Consider the following 18,078-nt stretch of genomic DNA (forward strand, 5'->3'; position numbering starts at 1 on the left):
CTTTCTCCTATTTGCTGGGAAAGCCCAAGCTCTGTCCTTCCTCCACATCTTCAGACTTCCAGTTTCTTAAGTCTGGAAGACTTCTATCAGCTATCACTTGGAGGAATCTTGCTTAAACCAGGTCTTTGAGGTCCTTTCTCCTGTCAACTGTTACACTGTGAGAACATGTTCACCTTTGTATGATCAATAGTGAACTGGCTATTCACTCACTAAGTGAAAACCAGTGCAGGAGGCTTCCCACCCACCCCCAAACCCTGCCAGGCCCCACAAGACCAGAAATGAAAGATCTCCCAGATTGGAAGCAGGTCAAGGATTATGCCATGTTTGTGGTAGCCTGGGCAGCACACAGTTCTAGCTGGGACTCCAGTCCAGGAAGGTCTGAGATTCAACTACTGTCCCTTGGAGAAAGGGCTGTGCTATGCAGTCTGGAGTTTGGTACAGTAGTGGAGGCTTAAAATCCTATGTTCCCAAGGTTTTTCTCCACTCAGGAAGCAACTCAGTCCTACAGTCCACTTAGCAGGAAAATCAGACCAGCTTATAGAACTACACTGAACTCATTAACTAAAATTTAAAGTGAATTGGACCAGGAAAAAAATGGTTAAGGAATTACGCACCCAAATTGGCTCTCAGCCTTCACATCTGGGTTCTCCTCTAGCAACAAGATATCCCAAGTATTTTTCCTTGGAATTCAAGAGAAGTTGTCTTCCTGGGTGACTCGGTTGGTTGAGCATCGGACTCCTGATTTCAGCTTCGGTCATGATCCCCAGGGTCATGGGATCAAGCCCAGCATTGGGCTCCATTCTGAGCGTGAAGCCTGCTTAAGATTCTCTCCCTCTGCCCTTCTCCCCTGATGGAGTGCTGCTACTTAAAAAAAAGTTTGAGGGTTGACCTCAGTCATGAGACTCAAATTCCAGGACAAAGATCCATCACTAAATACATCAGCTCACAAATGCCTCTTAACACTTACTAATAAGACCATCAACCAAGCAGGGTTAGACTGTCCTCCTTTGCAGTTACCTTCCTTTGGCAAGTTGATCTGGATCCAGTGTAACTCAAATGAGGTCTTCTGTGTCAGGCTGTGATGGCCCTTGATTAGGAATCTTGGGATCCTGTGATTCCTGGTACGTGGCAATGAGAAAAGCAGCTTCTCGTTGCGACTCCAAGCTCACTGCGCTCCATAACCTAAAAGGAACACCTGAAGTCCAGTAGTTGAGCAGACTTCATTAATGCTGCAAAAACAGTAACTTGTTTCTCTAAGGTGGGAATAGTATCGGCCCTCTCAAAACCAAAAACAACTTCCCATTCCTGAGGATGTCATTAACAACTGAACAGGCACAAGCCACTAGATCAAAGTAGAGTGTCAGCTTTAATATACAATCAAACCTTTTCCTCCTGGGAAGGAATAAGTCCAAGAAGGACTAAAACGTTCACTTCTGGGGAAACAATACCAAAACCCTCATGGAAGGAAGAATACAGGGAACAGGGGTTTTCTCCTCTCCTGCAGTCCAAAGCTCTGCCTTTATTGAACCTATTACCAACTGTAACTCTGTTATAGTCCTCTCTGGAGGAGAGCAGCTGGGTAATAGCATACTGCTTTTTCTGACCTGACTTACAACTACTTCCTAAACCCCAATCATTGTTACTTTTCATATTCAGGCTGGTGAGGTTTGATCCCTTTGTTCCTAAAAGCCTCTCAAATCCATAAACTTGGAGCAACTAACCTAATACTTCCTACCTGTGCATAGCTCTAGAAACTGAGTCCCATACCTTCCTATTTACTTCTAGATCACATGAAACTTTTTTTTTTAATGGGTAGACTGAAAATGCAATCCTGGTCTGGTGATCAAAACTAAGCTGTTAGCAAAAAGTATTCCATCTGCCAATCCCTACAACACCTGTATTGGTTTATAGGCTCTTACTTTCATCTGGGACTCAAAGCCCTCAGAGGGTATAGCTGCCTATTCAGTCTAAGGTTTGAAGAAGCAGGGATTCTGACCCTATGAAATCCTTTTCCTTTTCCTCCAGACTCCCTTGCCCTGGAAGCTAAGGGCAATTTCTCTCCTTATATTTTAGCTCCAATCCCCCATGAACTTATCAAAACACTTAATACATACTGACTATATTTCATGATTATCCTAGGTTTGTCCCCAGAAATTTCCTAGTCTAACAAGTGCTGTCCTGTATCCTAACTTAGGATTATAAAATTACATTTACATCCTTATGGTTTGTCTCAATCTCCTAAAGTTCATAAATCCCAGAATCTTCCGGAAGATGCCTAGTTGTCTCTAGCAGTAATGTGGTCATCTGTCTCCAGGCAATGTTTATCATTCAACCCCAATTCCATCACTTCCTATGCCTTTACCTGTGACAAAGATGCTGTAGAAATCCTAATCTTTTTCTACCTTGGAGTACCAGAGTACAGGAGATACTAGCTACATCCTGTCAGTCTTGGGCTGAACTACTTCAGGGGCAGTGTGTCCCTAATGTGGAAGCCTCTGTTGGCTAAATCTCCTTGACAGAGGAAGGAATACTCCTCCCCATTTTGGGTGCTTGAACTTGGTTCCTTTAAGTCAATCTACAAGGCCGAAGGAGGATCAAGGGCTGGAAACCAAAGAACAAACTCAGTATTCGGATAATATATACCGGGTGACTAAAAGGCATAAACTTAAGCGGTCTATCATATTTAAGAAAATGTAAGTAGCTAAACTTATGTCTCAGAAAATGGAGTATTCTTCTACTTGCCTACCCACCAAACTTGTCCTTACTGGAGAAAGTACTATGTTGAATGAATGTAAGAGTGGACTTCTGGTCTTCCAGATCTTAGAGGAAAAGCTCTTTTACACCATTGAATAAAATGTCAGCTGTGCATTTTTCCTATACAGCCTTTATTATGTTAGAGGTATGTTCCCTCTAAAACCACTTTGAGGATTTTTTTTTTTAGTGTTAAACTTTGTGAAATGCTTTTTCTGGTTAACATAGCAACTGTATATATTAGGCTGTGATTTTTTCATATTGATACAGAAGCTATCACCCCTGTGGTTTCTGGATCTTCTACAGACTTCTGTGACTCAAACTTTGGAGACACCATAGCAATGTCTTGGACTTTTAACATGGCCTTAGGTCTAATGTGGTAATTGGCAACCATCTTAACACTTCTGGCATCATAGTTCTTCTGGCCTACAGTGGTGTAGAATGAGGTGCCAGTCTCAAAACTAACTTTGCAGGATCTTCCCATTGTATCTATTGGACTAGCACGTTCTTCTGGTAGATGGTTTCTGATGGATGTTAGCACTCTCTATAAAGATACTTCAGCTTACTCCCATATGCCCATCCACAGATCTCTACTCTACACCAACTTGTCCTCAGTTTTTCTCCTTCTAGGCCTGACCAGCAGTCAATCCATTTGCCACTTCTCATTAGTATATACACCTATGTATTTAAACCTCAAAATGAAAACCCTTTTTATATAAAATGGAGAACGAGGAGTACTGACAGAAGCTATACCTATTGGGAGGATGTACCCCTCTCCACTGTTCAAGGTTACTCTTGGCGTGGGATGATAGTGCAGCAGCCATCCAGCTTTGGCCTGAAAGACCAAATAGATCTATGAATCACTTAGATATTTTCTTAGTGTTTATTTCCCATGCTCTGAAGTGTGTGTGTGTGTGTGTGTGTGTGTGTGTGTGTGTGTGTGTGTGTAACCCTAAGGCCTCCAACAAGTTACATTTCAAATGCTTAATAGCCATGTGTGGTTAGTGGCTACTAAACTGAATACCGATTATAGAACACTTTCATCATCAAAGAATCTTAGAGCACAGCTCCAGGTATCTCAGCTATATTATGGCAAAACTACAAATGTGTCCAGTGTTCATTTCAGGTGAATGCAAACTGTATCTGAGCTCCTGTCCTGTAGAAAAGGATCCACCAAACCGATGGTGGTGTGCCATGTACATGACTGTGTTAATGTGCTCTAGCAGAGAACACATCTGGCAACACCACTTAGTTGGGGCTAGTACATGCATTTGGAGTATTCTCCAGGAGCTAGCTGTTTCAGGTGCCATACTGTGCATTAAATGGGGATGTGATGGGGACTTCCACCTCAGCAGAACTTCAGGTTGCTTTTTTTTTTTTTAATGTCCTGTTTATTTTTGAGAGCACAAGCAGGGGAGGCTCAGGTGGGACAAGATCTGAAGCAAGTTCCTCACTTACAGCAGCAAATCCATGTGGGGCTCAAACTCACAAACTGCAAGAATGTGACCTGCTCAACTGACTGAGCCACCCAGGTGGCCCCATGCTTTAGGTCCTTTTAAAGCATCACTATGTTCTTGCATCCCTTCAAGTACACAGTATCTTCATTTACTGTCCCATTCAGAAAAAGAGGAAAGTTCCAAAGGCCTTGCTTCAGATTTCTCTACTATACCTCTTGATTCCTAGGCCAAACTCATGAATACATACATATATCCATTCTGACTATACATTCAGGTAAGGTGAATGATCATAAGATGCATCCCAGAATCAGAGGACCCTCTGTAAGCTGGCTATTGGCCAGGAATCCACTTGTTACCTAGTTCTCCTATGCTTCCCTGTCCTGACTGGGGGGCCATAATCTTTGGGTTTCTGGGTATGAGGGTTACTTAGGACTTGTGTCAAACATTCTCAAATAGTTCTCCTTTTTACAGTGGCAAGTATCTGAATAAATGGCTGTCGGTCCCTTTGGGAGAAAGAACTGGTAGAGTCATTACCCTGCACTCTTCCTAAAAGTTCTGAATTTTTCCCTCCCAGGAGAGAAGACAATCAACTGTGTTTCAAGTTTAAACACAGGGCAAAGGATTATGAATACTGATTAAGTAAACTGCCATTAACCTCCTGATCTTGATTCTTCTACAGATAGAATAGCTCTGCTGTTGTCTTCATCCTAGCTTGATATGGAACACATGAATTAATAGAACACCTTTCACAAGTGCCTCCTATGTCAATCTATTACTTTTAGCAAGTATATCCTCCCAATACATCAGTAAGTCTTAATGATCAGACTGCTACCAGGGGCTATCTGTGATTCACCTACAACAGGGATAAGGTTTCATTACCCGATGTTACCAAATGTTGGAATTCTAACATGTTACCTTCTTAGTATATATTTCCTTGAACCTCTCCAAATACCAAATGTTAGTGTTGAATATTTAAGGCGTGTTGCATGGAGGGAAGTGAAAAGTTGTCAGGGGCAAAAAGCTAGGATGAAAATCGAACTGTAGCTTTGACCAACTCCTCCAGGAGCTGTTTCTACAGTGACCTTTCAGTTTTGTCCTAAATTGGACCACATTCACCACTGTTTCCCCGCCCCCTGCTTAGTCATTGGGTTGCCCTAAAAGATGTGGCCTTCAACTTTGAGACTGATAATCTTGTCCATCCTCTTTTGGTTTGCAATTCTTCTTGGTAGTTCTTTTTATAAGTCCTCTGTATATATCAGGAGTCTTCCCATCTGTAACCTCCCAATTTAAGGCACTTCCTGCTAATTTAGTCAAACATCCTAACTTTCTTGAAGTAATCTTTGTTTTTAAAACTTCGTCTGTCCTAAGACCTAAAACTTAATCATATATCACTACTAAGAATTAAAGTTACTTTCACATCTAAGTCTTTAATAAACCTGGAGTTTATTTTTGTATATGGAATAAGGTAGGCATCCAGTTATCTTCCATCTGATTTTTTTTCCAGCTAGACTTAACTTACTGAAAGGCCTGTCTCATTATCTTAATGAGTTAAGAGACTGCTTACAAAGAACTGATTGTCTTGTTTACTGAGTCTGCTGGTCTGTGAGACTATACCTGGACTTGAGGGTCTGGGACACAGGTCTTGGGCCTGTGTAACTGAAGTAACAAGACTTCCATAGGAATCCAATGCCATGATCTATACCAAGGCAAAATAAAACCTTTTTAGCATCATCCTTAACAACCCTTCACACTGCTATAGGGATGAGGGGTCCAAGAAGCTGCAGATGGAGGAACTTCCCAGGGAGACTGAGGATGGTGAGCTGCTGTTTCCTGTCCCATCTACATCTATAAAGTCAACTTTATGCCAGGTAAAATCTGTTTTTGTCTTATGAGCGTACTAATCCAAATGTGGGACCACTTCTAGAAGTGGTTGATCTGTTCTAATCTGCTTCTGGTGGACTTTAAATTAGCGGGTTGTTTGCCTTCTGGAATAGTTGTTTCTCAAACATTTTCTGGCCTGTGAGTTGACTTCTCTAGAAGTATTGACTATTGGACAACGCAAATGGCACTGCAGATTCCCAGCACCAATGAGCAGGTATACTAATCCTAAAACGAAGAACCCAAGGCACCAAATATAGATAGTAAATCTTTCCATTCCTCCCCAAAATTAAAACTTCATGTTCTCTATGGAAAGGGTTTAAAAGGAGAAATCTCCTGGGTAACTTGTCAGTTTTGAGAATGTCTGAGGGCGGGGATGCTGTTACTTAAAGTTAATTGTACCCTACCTATTTCTCCATGAAGCCACCTACACAGAGCTCCTCTGCAGCTGTGACTTGACTTTTAAGGACAAAGGAGTCCACACAAGTGTTAACTAGGCACCGATTATTCCAACGCAATGCAGGGGAGGAACAAGACCCAAGCTCTTATAGTCTATTATCTATTGCATTGTCCCATAGTAGTGCTTGGGTGTCTGTCTTTTGTCTCGGGCCAATGCTACTACCCCCACAAACTTTCTAGTCCATTCCCATTGCAACCTTCCCCAGGGTGTGAATTTCTATTATAGTTTCCTATATATAGGGTACCTTTTGAGACTGATCTTGGGGAAGGAAGGCAGCAGTTATACTTGTCAACCATCTTAATCTCAGAGAACCATAGGTCTCCCACCCAAAACGACTATTAAAGATTCTCAGGGCTCAATCTTTAATAGTTTTCACGATTATCCTTGTGATTCTAATAGGCCTGCCTAGGACTTTATGTTGGAGGTACTTGGGTGTGATACTGTATTACAGAACTTAGAAAATATTTTCACCTGTGTATACATCTACTTACAACCACCCTAATACCTTAACACAAATCCTTCAATACCACTCCATGGATAGAGGTGTAGTCTGAATAAGAAGCCATTTTTATTGTATATGAAACAGAAGTCCCACCACTTGTCACAAGGGACGGGTAAAAAAAAAAAAAAAGGATTTAATATTAATCCTTTGGGGCTGAGACTGTCCCTTCAGGTAACCAGTCCAAGAGTGGACTTAGAAGAAAGCTTGAGGGGAGGACAGCCTGAGGGAACAGATAGAGAATAGGACCTCCACATAAGAGATACTAACAACCACACAACCAACATTCAGCCAAGTGGCTGAAGTTTCTCCAGAAATATTTTTCTGCTTACTCTAAGAACCCAGAGATGTTCAGAAGTCTTGTTCTTACAAGGCCAACTGGTTGGTAATGTATCCCTTGTATTCTCATGAGTCCAAGAATTGGGGGAGAGAAGTAGCTTAGAATGGAAACCTAAAAAGACTCTCTACCCATAACCAGACTCAACATAAAAACAAACTGCTGGGGGCGCCTGGGTCGCTGTCTGTTAAGCGTTCGACTTCGGCTCAGGTCATGATCTCACAGTTTGAGTTCGAGCCCCACATCTGGCTCTGTGCTGGAAGCTCAGAACCTGGAGCCTACTTCAGGTTCTGTGTCTCCCTCTCTCTCTCTCTGCCCCTTCCCTGCTCGCTCGCGCTCGCTCTTTCTCTCTCAAAAATATTTTAAACTGCTAAAGAGAAAAATGGAGGAAACCGGGTTGTAACAACATCAGTCTATTAGTCTAGATCAGTCTTCAGCTATTCTACTCTCCCTTCCCATAAAGTCTCATCGTGAGTGCCTATGGTAACATCAAGGGAGCAGCTCTACCTTTACACTTTGAACTCAATTGCTATAGGATACTTCTGACGCTAGGTCTTTCAGATTTATATTGATACTACAATTTCCCCCCATGAATTCTGTTCTAGGGTAAGGAAGAAGACTTGCTGAGCTGTGTGCTGAGGATTGTAATGGCTACGTGGCTTTCATTCTTTAAACATCTGAGAAGTCTTTGGAAAGTCCATCTTCATAAAAGTCTTCATGTCCATAAGCGGTATTAGCCCTTCTCACAGGACTGACTTGTGAACATGAACTGAACATTTTTCAGCGGCACTCCCCGTAATTGTGTTAGAATAGGTTCTCTGAAGAGCAGATGTCAAGAAGGAATTACATGTGTCAGAGATTCGTTCAGTGGGAAATGCCCATGAAGGAAGATACAAAGGAATCCTGAGGCTGGAAGAACTATAAGCTTACAATGCAGGTCTGATCTCTGTGCAGGAGGGAGGTAAGAAGGGAAGGAAGGTCTTAGACTTCAGTGCATTTCTAAAAGTCTTGACAAGGCCACAAGGAGTACTTAAGCCAAAGGCACCCATAAGGAAAGTCCACTGTCTCACAAGAATAAGTCTGCATTATTAGTGCTATGTTCATTCACTGGTTGGAAGCCACCCCACAGGAAGTGGAACCCAGGCAGGGCCATGGACTTGAGCAGTGTGGTAGAAGCTGTTTAGTCACATGTGCTTCCTGCAATCAGATCTGAGGAGCATATTTTCATGGTCACCACAATTTATTGCATGGTACAGGTGTCCTTCGTATTTTGGGAGCAGCAACCCCATAGTTCCCATGGGCCTCTTTTGCTGTGGGTAAACTAGAAGAGGAAGGCCAGTAGAACTACAACCCCAGTCTGGAACTCCTATCAGAACCACAACTGTTACTCTTTTCCTTCCACTGTCTATTTGGAATTCCTCTCACCCTCAAGGAATCTTGAATCTTGAGGAATCTTCTAGCTATCACCACTTTAAATCTTGGTGGCCTACCTGATGAAGCAACCCAATTCTTCATTCCTGAGGAGGTTGAACCCTTGGTAATCATACTCCTATTTGGGGATTGTTTCACATGTACACTCATGCTTATAATGGGGCATGGGCACTAGAAAATGCCTAACTAGATCACCTGGCTTCTCATTTACAAACTCCCCCATATCCATTGTGTAAAATCAACTGCCTCTTCAATTAGGTCAGTTACTCCTGCCAGGATAGTAACTCTTACCTGTTGGTCCCTAAGCACTGGAGTCCTAAGTAGCCTGAGGGCAGCTATAATTTGTAGTTCAACAGAACCCTTGTTGTATCCTTTGAGGATCAGGACTTCCAACCATTCAGAGACCGTATTTCCTGGGATAGGAAGCAAAAGTCCCCTAGTGGATGATTGAGACTGTAACGTATTCCTGATTCTACCTCTTTGTCCCTGGACTCCTGTATCCTATTGGGGACCAAGCACCAGATAGAGATCTAATTTAATGCAAATACAGCATCCTAAAGGATGGCCACTTTTTTGTGTGGAGTGCTGCCTCTGAGCTGCCTTCTCAGCTGTGTTTTTAGAAGACTGCCCCAGAATTGAGTCTAACTGCTTCTGGTTAGTGAAATAATGTTAATGCTTCCAGTGAATCCCACAGTCATGATCCCTATGCTGCATATCCTATGGTGAAGAATGTCTACTCCTCTGTTACTGTGTAATGTGGGATCTCTTTCCCATAAGTCATTCAGGAAGCCTTCAAAGTAGTGCTGGCCGAGCCTTTCGTAGACAAGAAAGGAAAATCCACACCCAGCTTAAGTACATATCACTGGCAGTACAGACCTTCAAAGTAGTTGACTTACCAAGGGGCCTCCTCGAATAATAGTATTATGTCTAGGTTTCAGCATTGAACTCCATGCTCAGTAGGAATCTACATGGTTGAGCTCACAGTCTCCTTTGCTGTCACTGCTGCTACTCTAATAACCCATCACACCAGTTCTGAGATGACCACTGAATGTCAACCAGCAGAATTGCCTCAGTGGCTTAGTTCAGAGCCTTTTCTGGTGTACGCTTTATACAGATACAAAACTCCTCAACTTGAACCCAACCCCCATCCTTCTCTCAGACCTCTTTACCTTAAATCTCCTGTCGCTTACTTTGTAGGCCCCTGCCCAAGGACTTAGAGATGACTCTTGGACCACTTTACTTTTCACAGAACATGAATGACCAGTTGTACCACTTGAAATTCTGCCAACTAGGAAACTTCGAAAGAGGAGACTCTTTCAAAGTCTCAAGGCCACCTCTGTATGTAACTATAATGCATCTGCCATCCATTTTAGGTCATGACTTCCCAACCCATAAAACATAAACCAATCTCTGGCTTTTTCTTCCTGTTGGTGTAAGAGACCGCTTCATGTGGCCATTGATGTGATCTGCAGAAGAAGAACTACTGCAAATGCTCTGGATGACCTGACTCTGGAATTCCTGCTCATGCTTCTGCCCTCTGATCTTCCTAGATTTGATCGTGGATGAACCATTTCCATCTCTCACTGCTGCTGGACCTGTCTAATTTTGACTTAGGTCTGATACATCCAACTCCTAATGGGCAGTTCTGGATGCGTGATCACTTGTCCCGTGGCCAAATGTTCTGTCTCTACCAGGGTCTAACAAAATGCCAGGAGTTATCAAGTTACTGCTGTAAGTGACACAGCCTAACTTAAATACTAGGGCATGTATAATAACAATTCCATAAGCTACATGCTGTTTCTTTCCTCATTACTGATACCTCTAACACTTGAGTGTACTAGTTCCTATGACCTATGTGGCAGTGATGTTTGGCACCACAGCCTGAACCTGCGATAGAGCCTTTGCCTGCTCTGGGCCCACTCAAAGCTGGAAGCCTTCTATGTCCTCTGGTACAGAATTCCTAAGTGAGGAATACATTATCTCCAGAATCAAATGTAGCCTACCATGCATTGTTTTCTCCTTGTATAGAATTTGCAAGATGAATATCTTCACTTTAGAAACACTTCTTTACCATTGGACCCCTGGAAACCTTCACTGAAATGCTAGGCTACTGACTATTCTCAGTATTTGTCTCTTCCTCTGGAGCATATGTGTCTGAGGCTTTCACAGTCCACTTCTTGTGTATTTTGCCCAATCAGCCTGTCACTGGTAGATCATTGTGATATTCTGTGGGAGGTCTAGTCCTTTTAGGATTATATTATGGTATAAAAAGAGTTAACATAGGCGCCTGGGTGGCTCGGTTGGTTAAGCGTCTGACTTCGGCTTAGGTCATGATCTCACGGTCCGTGAGTTCAAGCCCCGTGTCGGGCTCTGTGCTGACAGCTCAGAGCCTGGAGCCTGTTTCAGATTCTGTCTCCCTCTCTCTCTTCCCCTCCCCTGTTCATGCTCTGTCTCTCTCTGTCTCAAAAATAAACATTAAAAAAAAATTTTTAAAAAAAAGAAAAAAAAAGTTAACATGCCCCTGAGGGAAGCTGAGTACTATTGCCTATCCCATGTGAATGGAAACTTCTCAGTCCTCTTGAAACTGGAATAAACAATACATCTGCCCGGTTGCTAAATTCTCTATCATGGACCTGAGTAGCGTTTTTTTTTTTAACTTTGGAGAGAAATTTTGGGGACTTCTATCTGGCCTTCCCCACTGTGCTACCTCTTCCCTCACAGACCAGGTATGCCATATGGTAGTTATTCCAACTCTAATAGTTCTAATCAGTCACTAAGTGGCTGAATAAGTGACCACTGGGTAAGTTCGTGAAATCAGGACATACTGAGAACTGGACTTTCTAAGACCCCTTACTGACTGGATTCTACTACCTAGAGCAGAGCCCCAACTCCAGTAGAGGGACCATGATTGTTCTTTCAGTTTATCAGTATCAGTCTTCAGTGTCTAGGTATTCTCTTCCTAGTGTAAAATTGCCTAAATGACCATAGTTCTCTTTAGAGAAGAGTTGAGGGAATCATGGTATAGAACTGAGGTTTTTTGAGTCCTTCCCCTTAGGGATCCAGGTACCTCTTGGGTTAATGAGTCCTAGATCTTGAAAATTAGTACAGGTCTGGAAACTGAGCAAGAGATTGACTATTGCAATGACCAATCCTAGTCTCCTATCCATTGTACTGTTTTTCTAGATGGTAAGCCAGAGCCTTGCTGGCTACCCACCTGTTTCAGCCCTTGGGGCCAAAAACACTAAAACAGCTCCACAATCCCCTGGAGCCAAGCCCCTTTGACTTTACCAGTTCTTAAAGTAATTTCAGCCTTCTGACTTGTGGTCAAATGCTTCCATTTGGTCTCAATTTCTCCATTATCCCCACTGATCTTCATGAGCCCACAACTAGAACTACCTTTGCTGTCATCAGACCTGGTGAGAGCCACCATTGAACTTCTCAGTGGTACTGGTGCCTGTATCACCAGTTATGATGGTTTTGGATGTTGTGTCTTGTGTTCAACTGAACATAATTTTCTGATGGGTCTTCTGTCATTACATAACAATCTGTTACAATATGATTACCTACATCTTTATTTTTACCTTTCAGGACAACCTAAGCATTTTCACTTTGCTTCTCATCCATTAGCCATTGTTTTCAGGCTTAAAGGAGCCACTCTAACAGGGAGTTTGCACAATCTCCTAGAGTCTTCGCAAGGGTAATAAATCCCACATGCCAAGAAAGTGCCTCCAGGTTGAATTTTTTTTCATCTAGTCTTAATATTACATATTTACATCCTATTCCTCCTGATCAAATACTCCCCAAACCATTCCCACAGGTACTCATGTCAGTATGTGCTAGCTAATTCTGAGAACTTGGGCCCTGCCTCCCTTTAACCCTGGTTATCAGCACAGTAGCCAGGAAGAGAGGTGAGGATGGCTCTGGAGAGGAACACCTGTTGCCTCACAGAAGCTACCCCTTACTAAGGAAATGTGGGTCACCTCAAAGTCCAAGCATTTGGAGTAGCTATAGGGCCACTATACCCAAAGGTAGGCATCCAGAGGTTCCCATGCCATGTTTTAGTATCCCAGGTTTTCCAAAATAGAACCCTGACCTTCTCTGGCTGAGCATTCAAACACTGAGTGCTCTATGCCTCTAACAACGGTCTTTGGCCTGTCACTTAGCTGTATTATTGCAGCAGATAAGAATATTTTTGTAAGCAGACGCTCAGGCTCTCATGCATAACCATTAACTGCTTGTTAATAGCTCTCAATCTTACCATCCTTCTGCAAGGCATCAGTGTAATTTAGAAAAACAAAATCCATGACTTTATAGACTGTACCCTCCCCCACATTTCTCAAATGTTTGTATCCTCACACTTGCAACAATGTTTCCCCCCTACTGGGATATCTTAGTTCCCCACTAGTGAAGTCTTTAGCAATTGAGTCACCATCTTGTGTGAAGGACTACCTATGCCCTACCCACTAAGGTGGCATCGTCCTCCTCCGCCAGGCAGTTAGTGAGCCAGCCAGATGCCCGCTTTACATTCTGCTTGCTCTGACCACTCTTGGTCCTCTAAGAAGCAGACCACAAGATGGGATTACACTTACTGGAAGCTATGCCTAGGAGAGAAATGCAGAGGGAGCTAAATGCTGGGCAAGCTATCCGCTCACAATGCCAGTCTGACCTCTGTAAAGTATTGAAAGAGGTTAAGGAAGGAAAGGTCTCAGACTTCATTGGCCTTGCCGAAGCTTTTAGAAGTACAGTGAGGAGTCCCATAGCCATAGTTACCTGTCACAAGTATTCTGTCCTGCAGGAATGGGCCTACCCTCCATCCCTATAATGCCTAGTCATTGGCTAGGAGCTGCTTGTGGAAAATGTGACCTCAGCGGAACATGGTGGATATTTAGATGGCAACAGCTAAGGCTGACAGTCAACCACACTCCTACCACAGGAGATGGGGGAGGCATATTTGAAGGTTGCCACAACAATCTCCATGCTTTGTTGTATGCTCTATAAAACCCCTTAGTCTTTTCTGCTTAGGTAGCAAACCGAATGCCTCTTGGCTACATCCAGGTTTCACAATACTAAAATACATAAGAGTTGAGGGATTGATATTCCATAGCTAATCTGCAAAAAGCAAATTCATGTGCTAGGCTGAACTCCAAATGAAGAGTGCCATAAATTGGGTTCAAGTTTATACCTAAGTCCCTTGAGCATATTCTCCCTCAGAAAATATAAATGCTAGGGGCGCCTGGGTGGCGCAGTCGGTTAAGCGTCCGACTTCAGCCAGGTCACGATCTCACGGTCCGTGAGTTCGAGCCCCGCATCAGGCTCTGGGCTGATGGCTCAGAGCCTGGAGCCTGTTTCCGATTCTGTGTCTCCCTCTCTCTCTGCCCCTCCCCCGTTCATGCTCTGTCTCTCTCTGTCCCAAAAAAAAAAAAAGTTGAAAAGAAAATATAAATGCTATGCACTAAAGGAGAATAACAAGGTTTCTAACCTCTCTCCAATTTTTAACCTGGTAGTTAAATGCTAAAGCTTCAGACCTTTTCTCCAGGCCATGTCCTTGTCCTTGCCTTTTTCCCACACTCCTCCACAAAGAGGGCCCTGAGATCCGGTGAACACCTACTTGACATTAATTCCAAACCCCTTCCCTTGGTCCCCAACCATGGTGGGGGTAAGCAAAATAGGACTTTGCTTATGATTGTTTTTCCCTTTATATGAAGACTATTTGACTCTTCCCAAACTCAGACCTAAGGTTCAGGAAAGCTAAACCATGATGGAACTATGGGATAGAATATGCTAAAAGTTAGAGATTTGGGGGAAATGTGAATATAATCAGAACGCTAAATGAACACATTCTAGATATCCCAATAGTCAGAATCAGAAATCATTTATTCTGGTTGTTGTATAGTGATCTTTCATTTGCACTTGACTACTTCCCTTCATACTAAGGTCTGTGATCATTTGTTGTATACCTAAAGCTCAATAGACTCAACATCTTCCTGCCTGGTTATAGTTAAGGGTTTGTAATCTAACTTTGAGTTGCATCCAGTTCTACCCTTTGAAGGGAAACTGATCTATGCATTCACAGTTGGGACTGACTATAGTGTCAGCTGTGTAAGAGACATTAAATATGCAACCATTCAGACCTTTAGGAAAAGAGCTTTTCATCTTTTCCACAGCTGAGTAAAATGAGGGTCATAAGGACTAGAGGCTTTGGAATTCTAAACCACTGAATTCCATGTGGCATCTGGCTGGCTCAGTCGAGTGTTGGACTTGATTTTTGGCTCCGGTCATAATATCAGGGTCATGGGATCAGGCCTAGATCCCCCTGTTGGCTCAGCACTAAGTATGGAGCCAGCTTGAGATTCTCTCCCCCTCCCTCTGCCCCTCATGCTCACTCATGAATGCTCACTCTCTCTCAAATTTTTAACTGCTGAATTCTTTTTTTTTTTTTTTTTTTTTTTTTTTTTACCTCCTATAAACTGAGTCACCTTGGGCAATTCTTCTGTCACTTCTGGGAATATCCATTTCTCATGTGCAAAGCAGGGACAGTAACTGCCTACAAACTGTGGTTAAGAATCACATTAGTAACTTTCAACAGCAGCTACTTAACTAGCAAAGTGTTCTGTAGTCCTTTTCTAGATATTGAACTAATACTTAATCTGGAAGGTAAAGTCAATGTTCCTAGAAATGCTAGAACTCCTAACTTCACCTTATTTTGTGATCAATTCAAAAAGACCATATGTAGTGAGGAATCCTACAGATGTACCCAGGGAGAGCTACTGCAAGGAGTAGAGGTTCTCCTCTTCATGGAGCCCTCACACGCTTCAGGCTACTTGACAGGAATGGGTCTGCAGGAGAAGTACGAAGGTCATGTTGAAACCTGATCATCTTGTCCACTGCCCTTCATTAAGCTGATCTTTTTTTAACAGGCCATGTTCTTCTAGAACACTCCATGCTTGCTTAGTACAAGCAATTTTAGCATCTTGGCTTAGAGGCTTAAATCAAAATTGCTTTTCCTGTTAAGTCCACATGAATGAAATGACTCCATTTTCTTTTTTTTTTTTTTAGAATTGAAGCAGGCACAGAAAAAAGTAGAACCTATTATATAACATTCTAAACTCCAAAGCATTGGATCTAGGCATCTTAGAAGCTCTGCATGCAACTGATAAAGCAAGGGTATTCTATCCTATTTCCAATGTGTAAAATGTGAACAGTACTAACTACCTCACAAGTTAGTGTTCATTCAGCACTTAATTCTTATAAATATCCTAACTATTTGTATTACTGAGGTCATCATAATTTCACCTTTACAGCTCAAATACCCTTTAGTCATTAAAATAAACATAAGTAGAACTTAAAGCTGTACATTCTTTTTTTTTTTAATTTTTTTCAACGTTTATTTATTTTTTGGACAGAGACAGCATGAACGGGGGAGGGGCAGAGAGAGAGGGAGACACAGAATCAGAAACAGGCTCCAGGCTCTGAGCCATCAGCCCAGAGCCCGACGCGGGGCTCGAACTCACGGACTGCGAGATCGTGACCTGGCTGAAGTCGGACGCTTAACCGACTGCGCCACCCAGGCGCCCCAAAGCTGTACATTCTTAACATTCCTTTGGAATCACAAAAACTGGAGAACACTGGGCCTAACCTCTCAGACAGCTTGAAGCTCCCATTTGGCAAGCTGCCCACCATATTTAAATACCTTCTCCATATGTTTGAGAGGGAAGGAAGTAATGGTCACTTGAACTTAGTTTCTGTCTTCAGCATTTGGAGAAGCCGCTCCCGGATCTGCTTGGTGCGGACAGCGTAAACAATGGGATTAAGGATTGGAGGAATGAGGAGGTAGAAGTTAGCCAGTAAAGTGTGGATTGGAGGAGGTACCTGGTGACCAAATCGGTGAATGAGAGAAGAAACCACAATAGGAACATAAAAGATCAGAATGGCACAGATGTGAGAACCACATGTCCCCAGGGTTTTAAGTCGGGCTTCAGGTGTGGCTAGCCCCATCACGGCCCGGAAAATCATCACATAAGAGACAGCAATAGCCATGGAATCCAAGATTAGGACCAAAAAACCAATGCTTAGCCCATAGACATTGTTGACCCTGCTGTCACCACATGCCAAGGTGACCACAGCCATGTGCTCACAGTAAGAGTGTGAGATGACACGAGCCTTGTAAAGGGGCAGCCGTAGGCGGATCATCAAAGGCAGAGGTCCGATGTAGAGTACCCCCCGAAAGAGGGCAGCCAGCCCCAACCGTCCCACCATAGCATGAGTGAGCACTGTGGTATGATGTAGCGGGTTGCAAATGGCTACGTAGCGGTCCAAAGCCATGGCAAGGAAGATGCCTGACTCAACTGTGGCAAAGCAGTGGATGAGGAACATTTGGGCCAAGCAGGCATCCAGGCCAATATCACCAGCACCAAACCAGAAGATTCCCAGCAGTTTGGGCATAGTAGAAGTGGATAGAACCAGGTCAACAACCGCCAACATACACAGAAAGAAGTACATGGGCTGGTGCAGGCTATTCTCCACCTTTACCACAGCCAGAATGGTGATGTTCCCCACCACGGCAACCAGGTACATGGAGCCAAAGGGGATGGAAAGCCAGAGATGCAGGGACTCCAGCCCTGGGATGCCGGCAAGCTGGAAGGAGCTGGGTACTGAGCAGGAATTTTGAAAAGTGAGCATGATTCATAAATGAACCTTCTCACTCATGCCCCAAAATGCGGTAGAAACTTTTTCTAGAAATATTTTATTAAATCCTATAATAAAGAATAGAATCATTGGTAAGATGCTATAAACTTAAAAGAAATCATGGAACAATATCCTAGTGTAAGTGTCATATTATTACGGTCACAAAATTTTACCTGACAAAAATTTGCCAAGCACAAGCCAAATACATATTTGAATGTAAGAGTATCTCTGTATAATAGGACTCCCAAGGAGCAATGTTCTTGCATCAATCATTGAAATGACCTAAGGCAGACCAGTACCTATTTAGTCCTTTAAAGGTAAACTATACGGTACCTCTCAGTATTCTATTAGGTCTCAAAATGAGAGCTTCTTGAAAAGACACATTGATAGACCCCCAGGACTGTCTAGGCTCTGTGGTAAATCAAAGGTTAAGCTTCAGGCCAACACTTGCTATTGGATGATCTGAAACCTTTAATCTACAGGCCAAAAATCACTAAGACAGGAACCGGTGAAGAAAAGGGACCTTGAAGGATAGAAACAAAGCAATTCCTGAAAAGCAAAAGCTGCTGAATGTAACTCA

At 42.9% G+C, this 18,078-nt stretch overlaps 1 protein-coding gene across 1 annotated transcript; it reads right to left on the bottom strand.

The window, feature by feature from the left end:
* Positions 1-16,410: 16,410 nt before the first annotated feature.
* Positions 16,411-17,492, bottom strand: LOC121039209 (olfactory receptor 52M1). The gene has a single exon (XM_040489141.1). The coding sequence runs from the start codon at positions 17,490-17,492 to the stop codon at positions 16,539-16,541; it is 954 nt and encodes a 317-aa protein (XP_040345075.1). The 3' UTR covers positions 16,411-16,538.
* Positions 17,493-18,078: the final 586 nt, after the last annotated feature.

The sequence above is a fragment of the Herpailurus yagouaroundi genome, unplaced genomic scaffold (genome assembly GCF_014898765.1).
Source record: "Herpailurus yagouaroundi ecotype Mexico unplaced genomic scaffold, PumYag 180, whole genome shotgun sequence".
In the NCBI taxonomy this organism is placed as follows: domain Eukaryota; kingdom Metazoa; phylum Chordata; class Mammalia; order Carnivora; family Felidae; genus Herpailurus; species Herpailurus yagouaroundi.

Excerpts from the sequence above, each read along its gene's own strand:
- LOC121039209 (XM_040489141.1), bottom strand. The coding sequence starts at position 17,492 with ATGCTCACTTTTCAAAATTCCTGCTCAGTACCCAGCTCCTTCCAGCTT.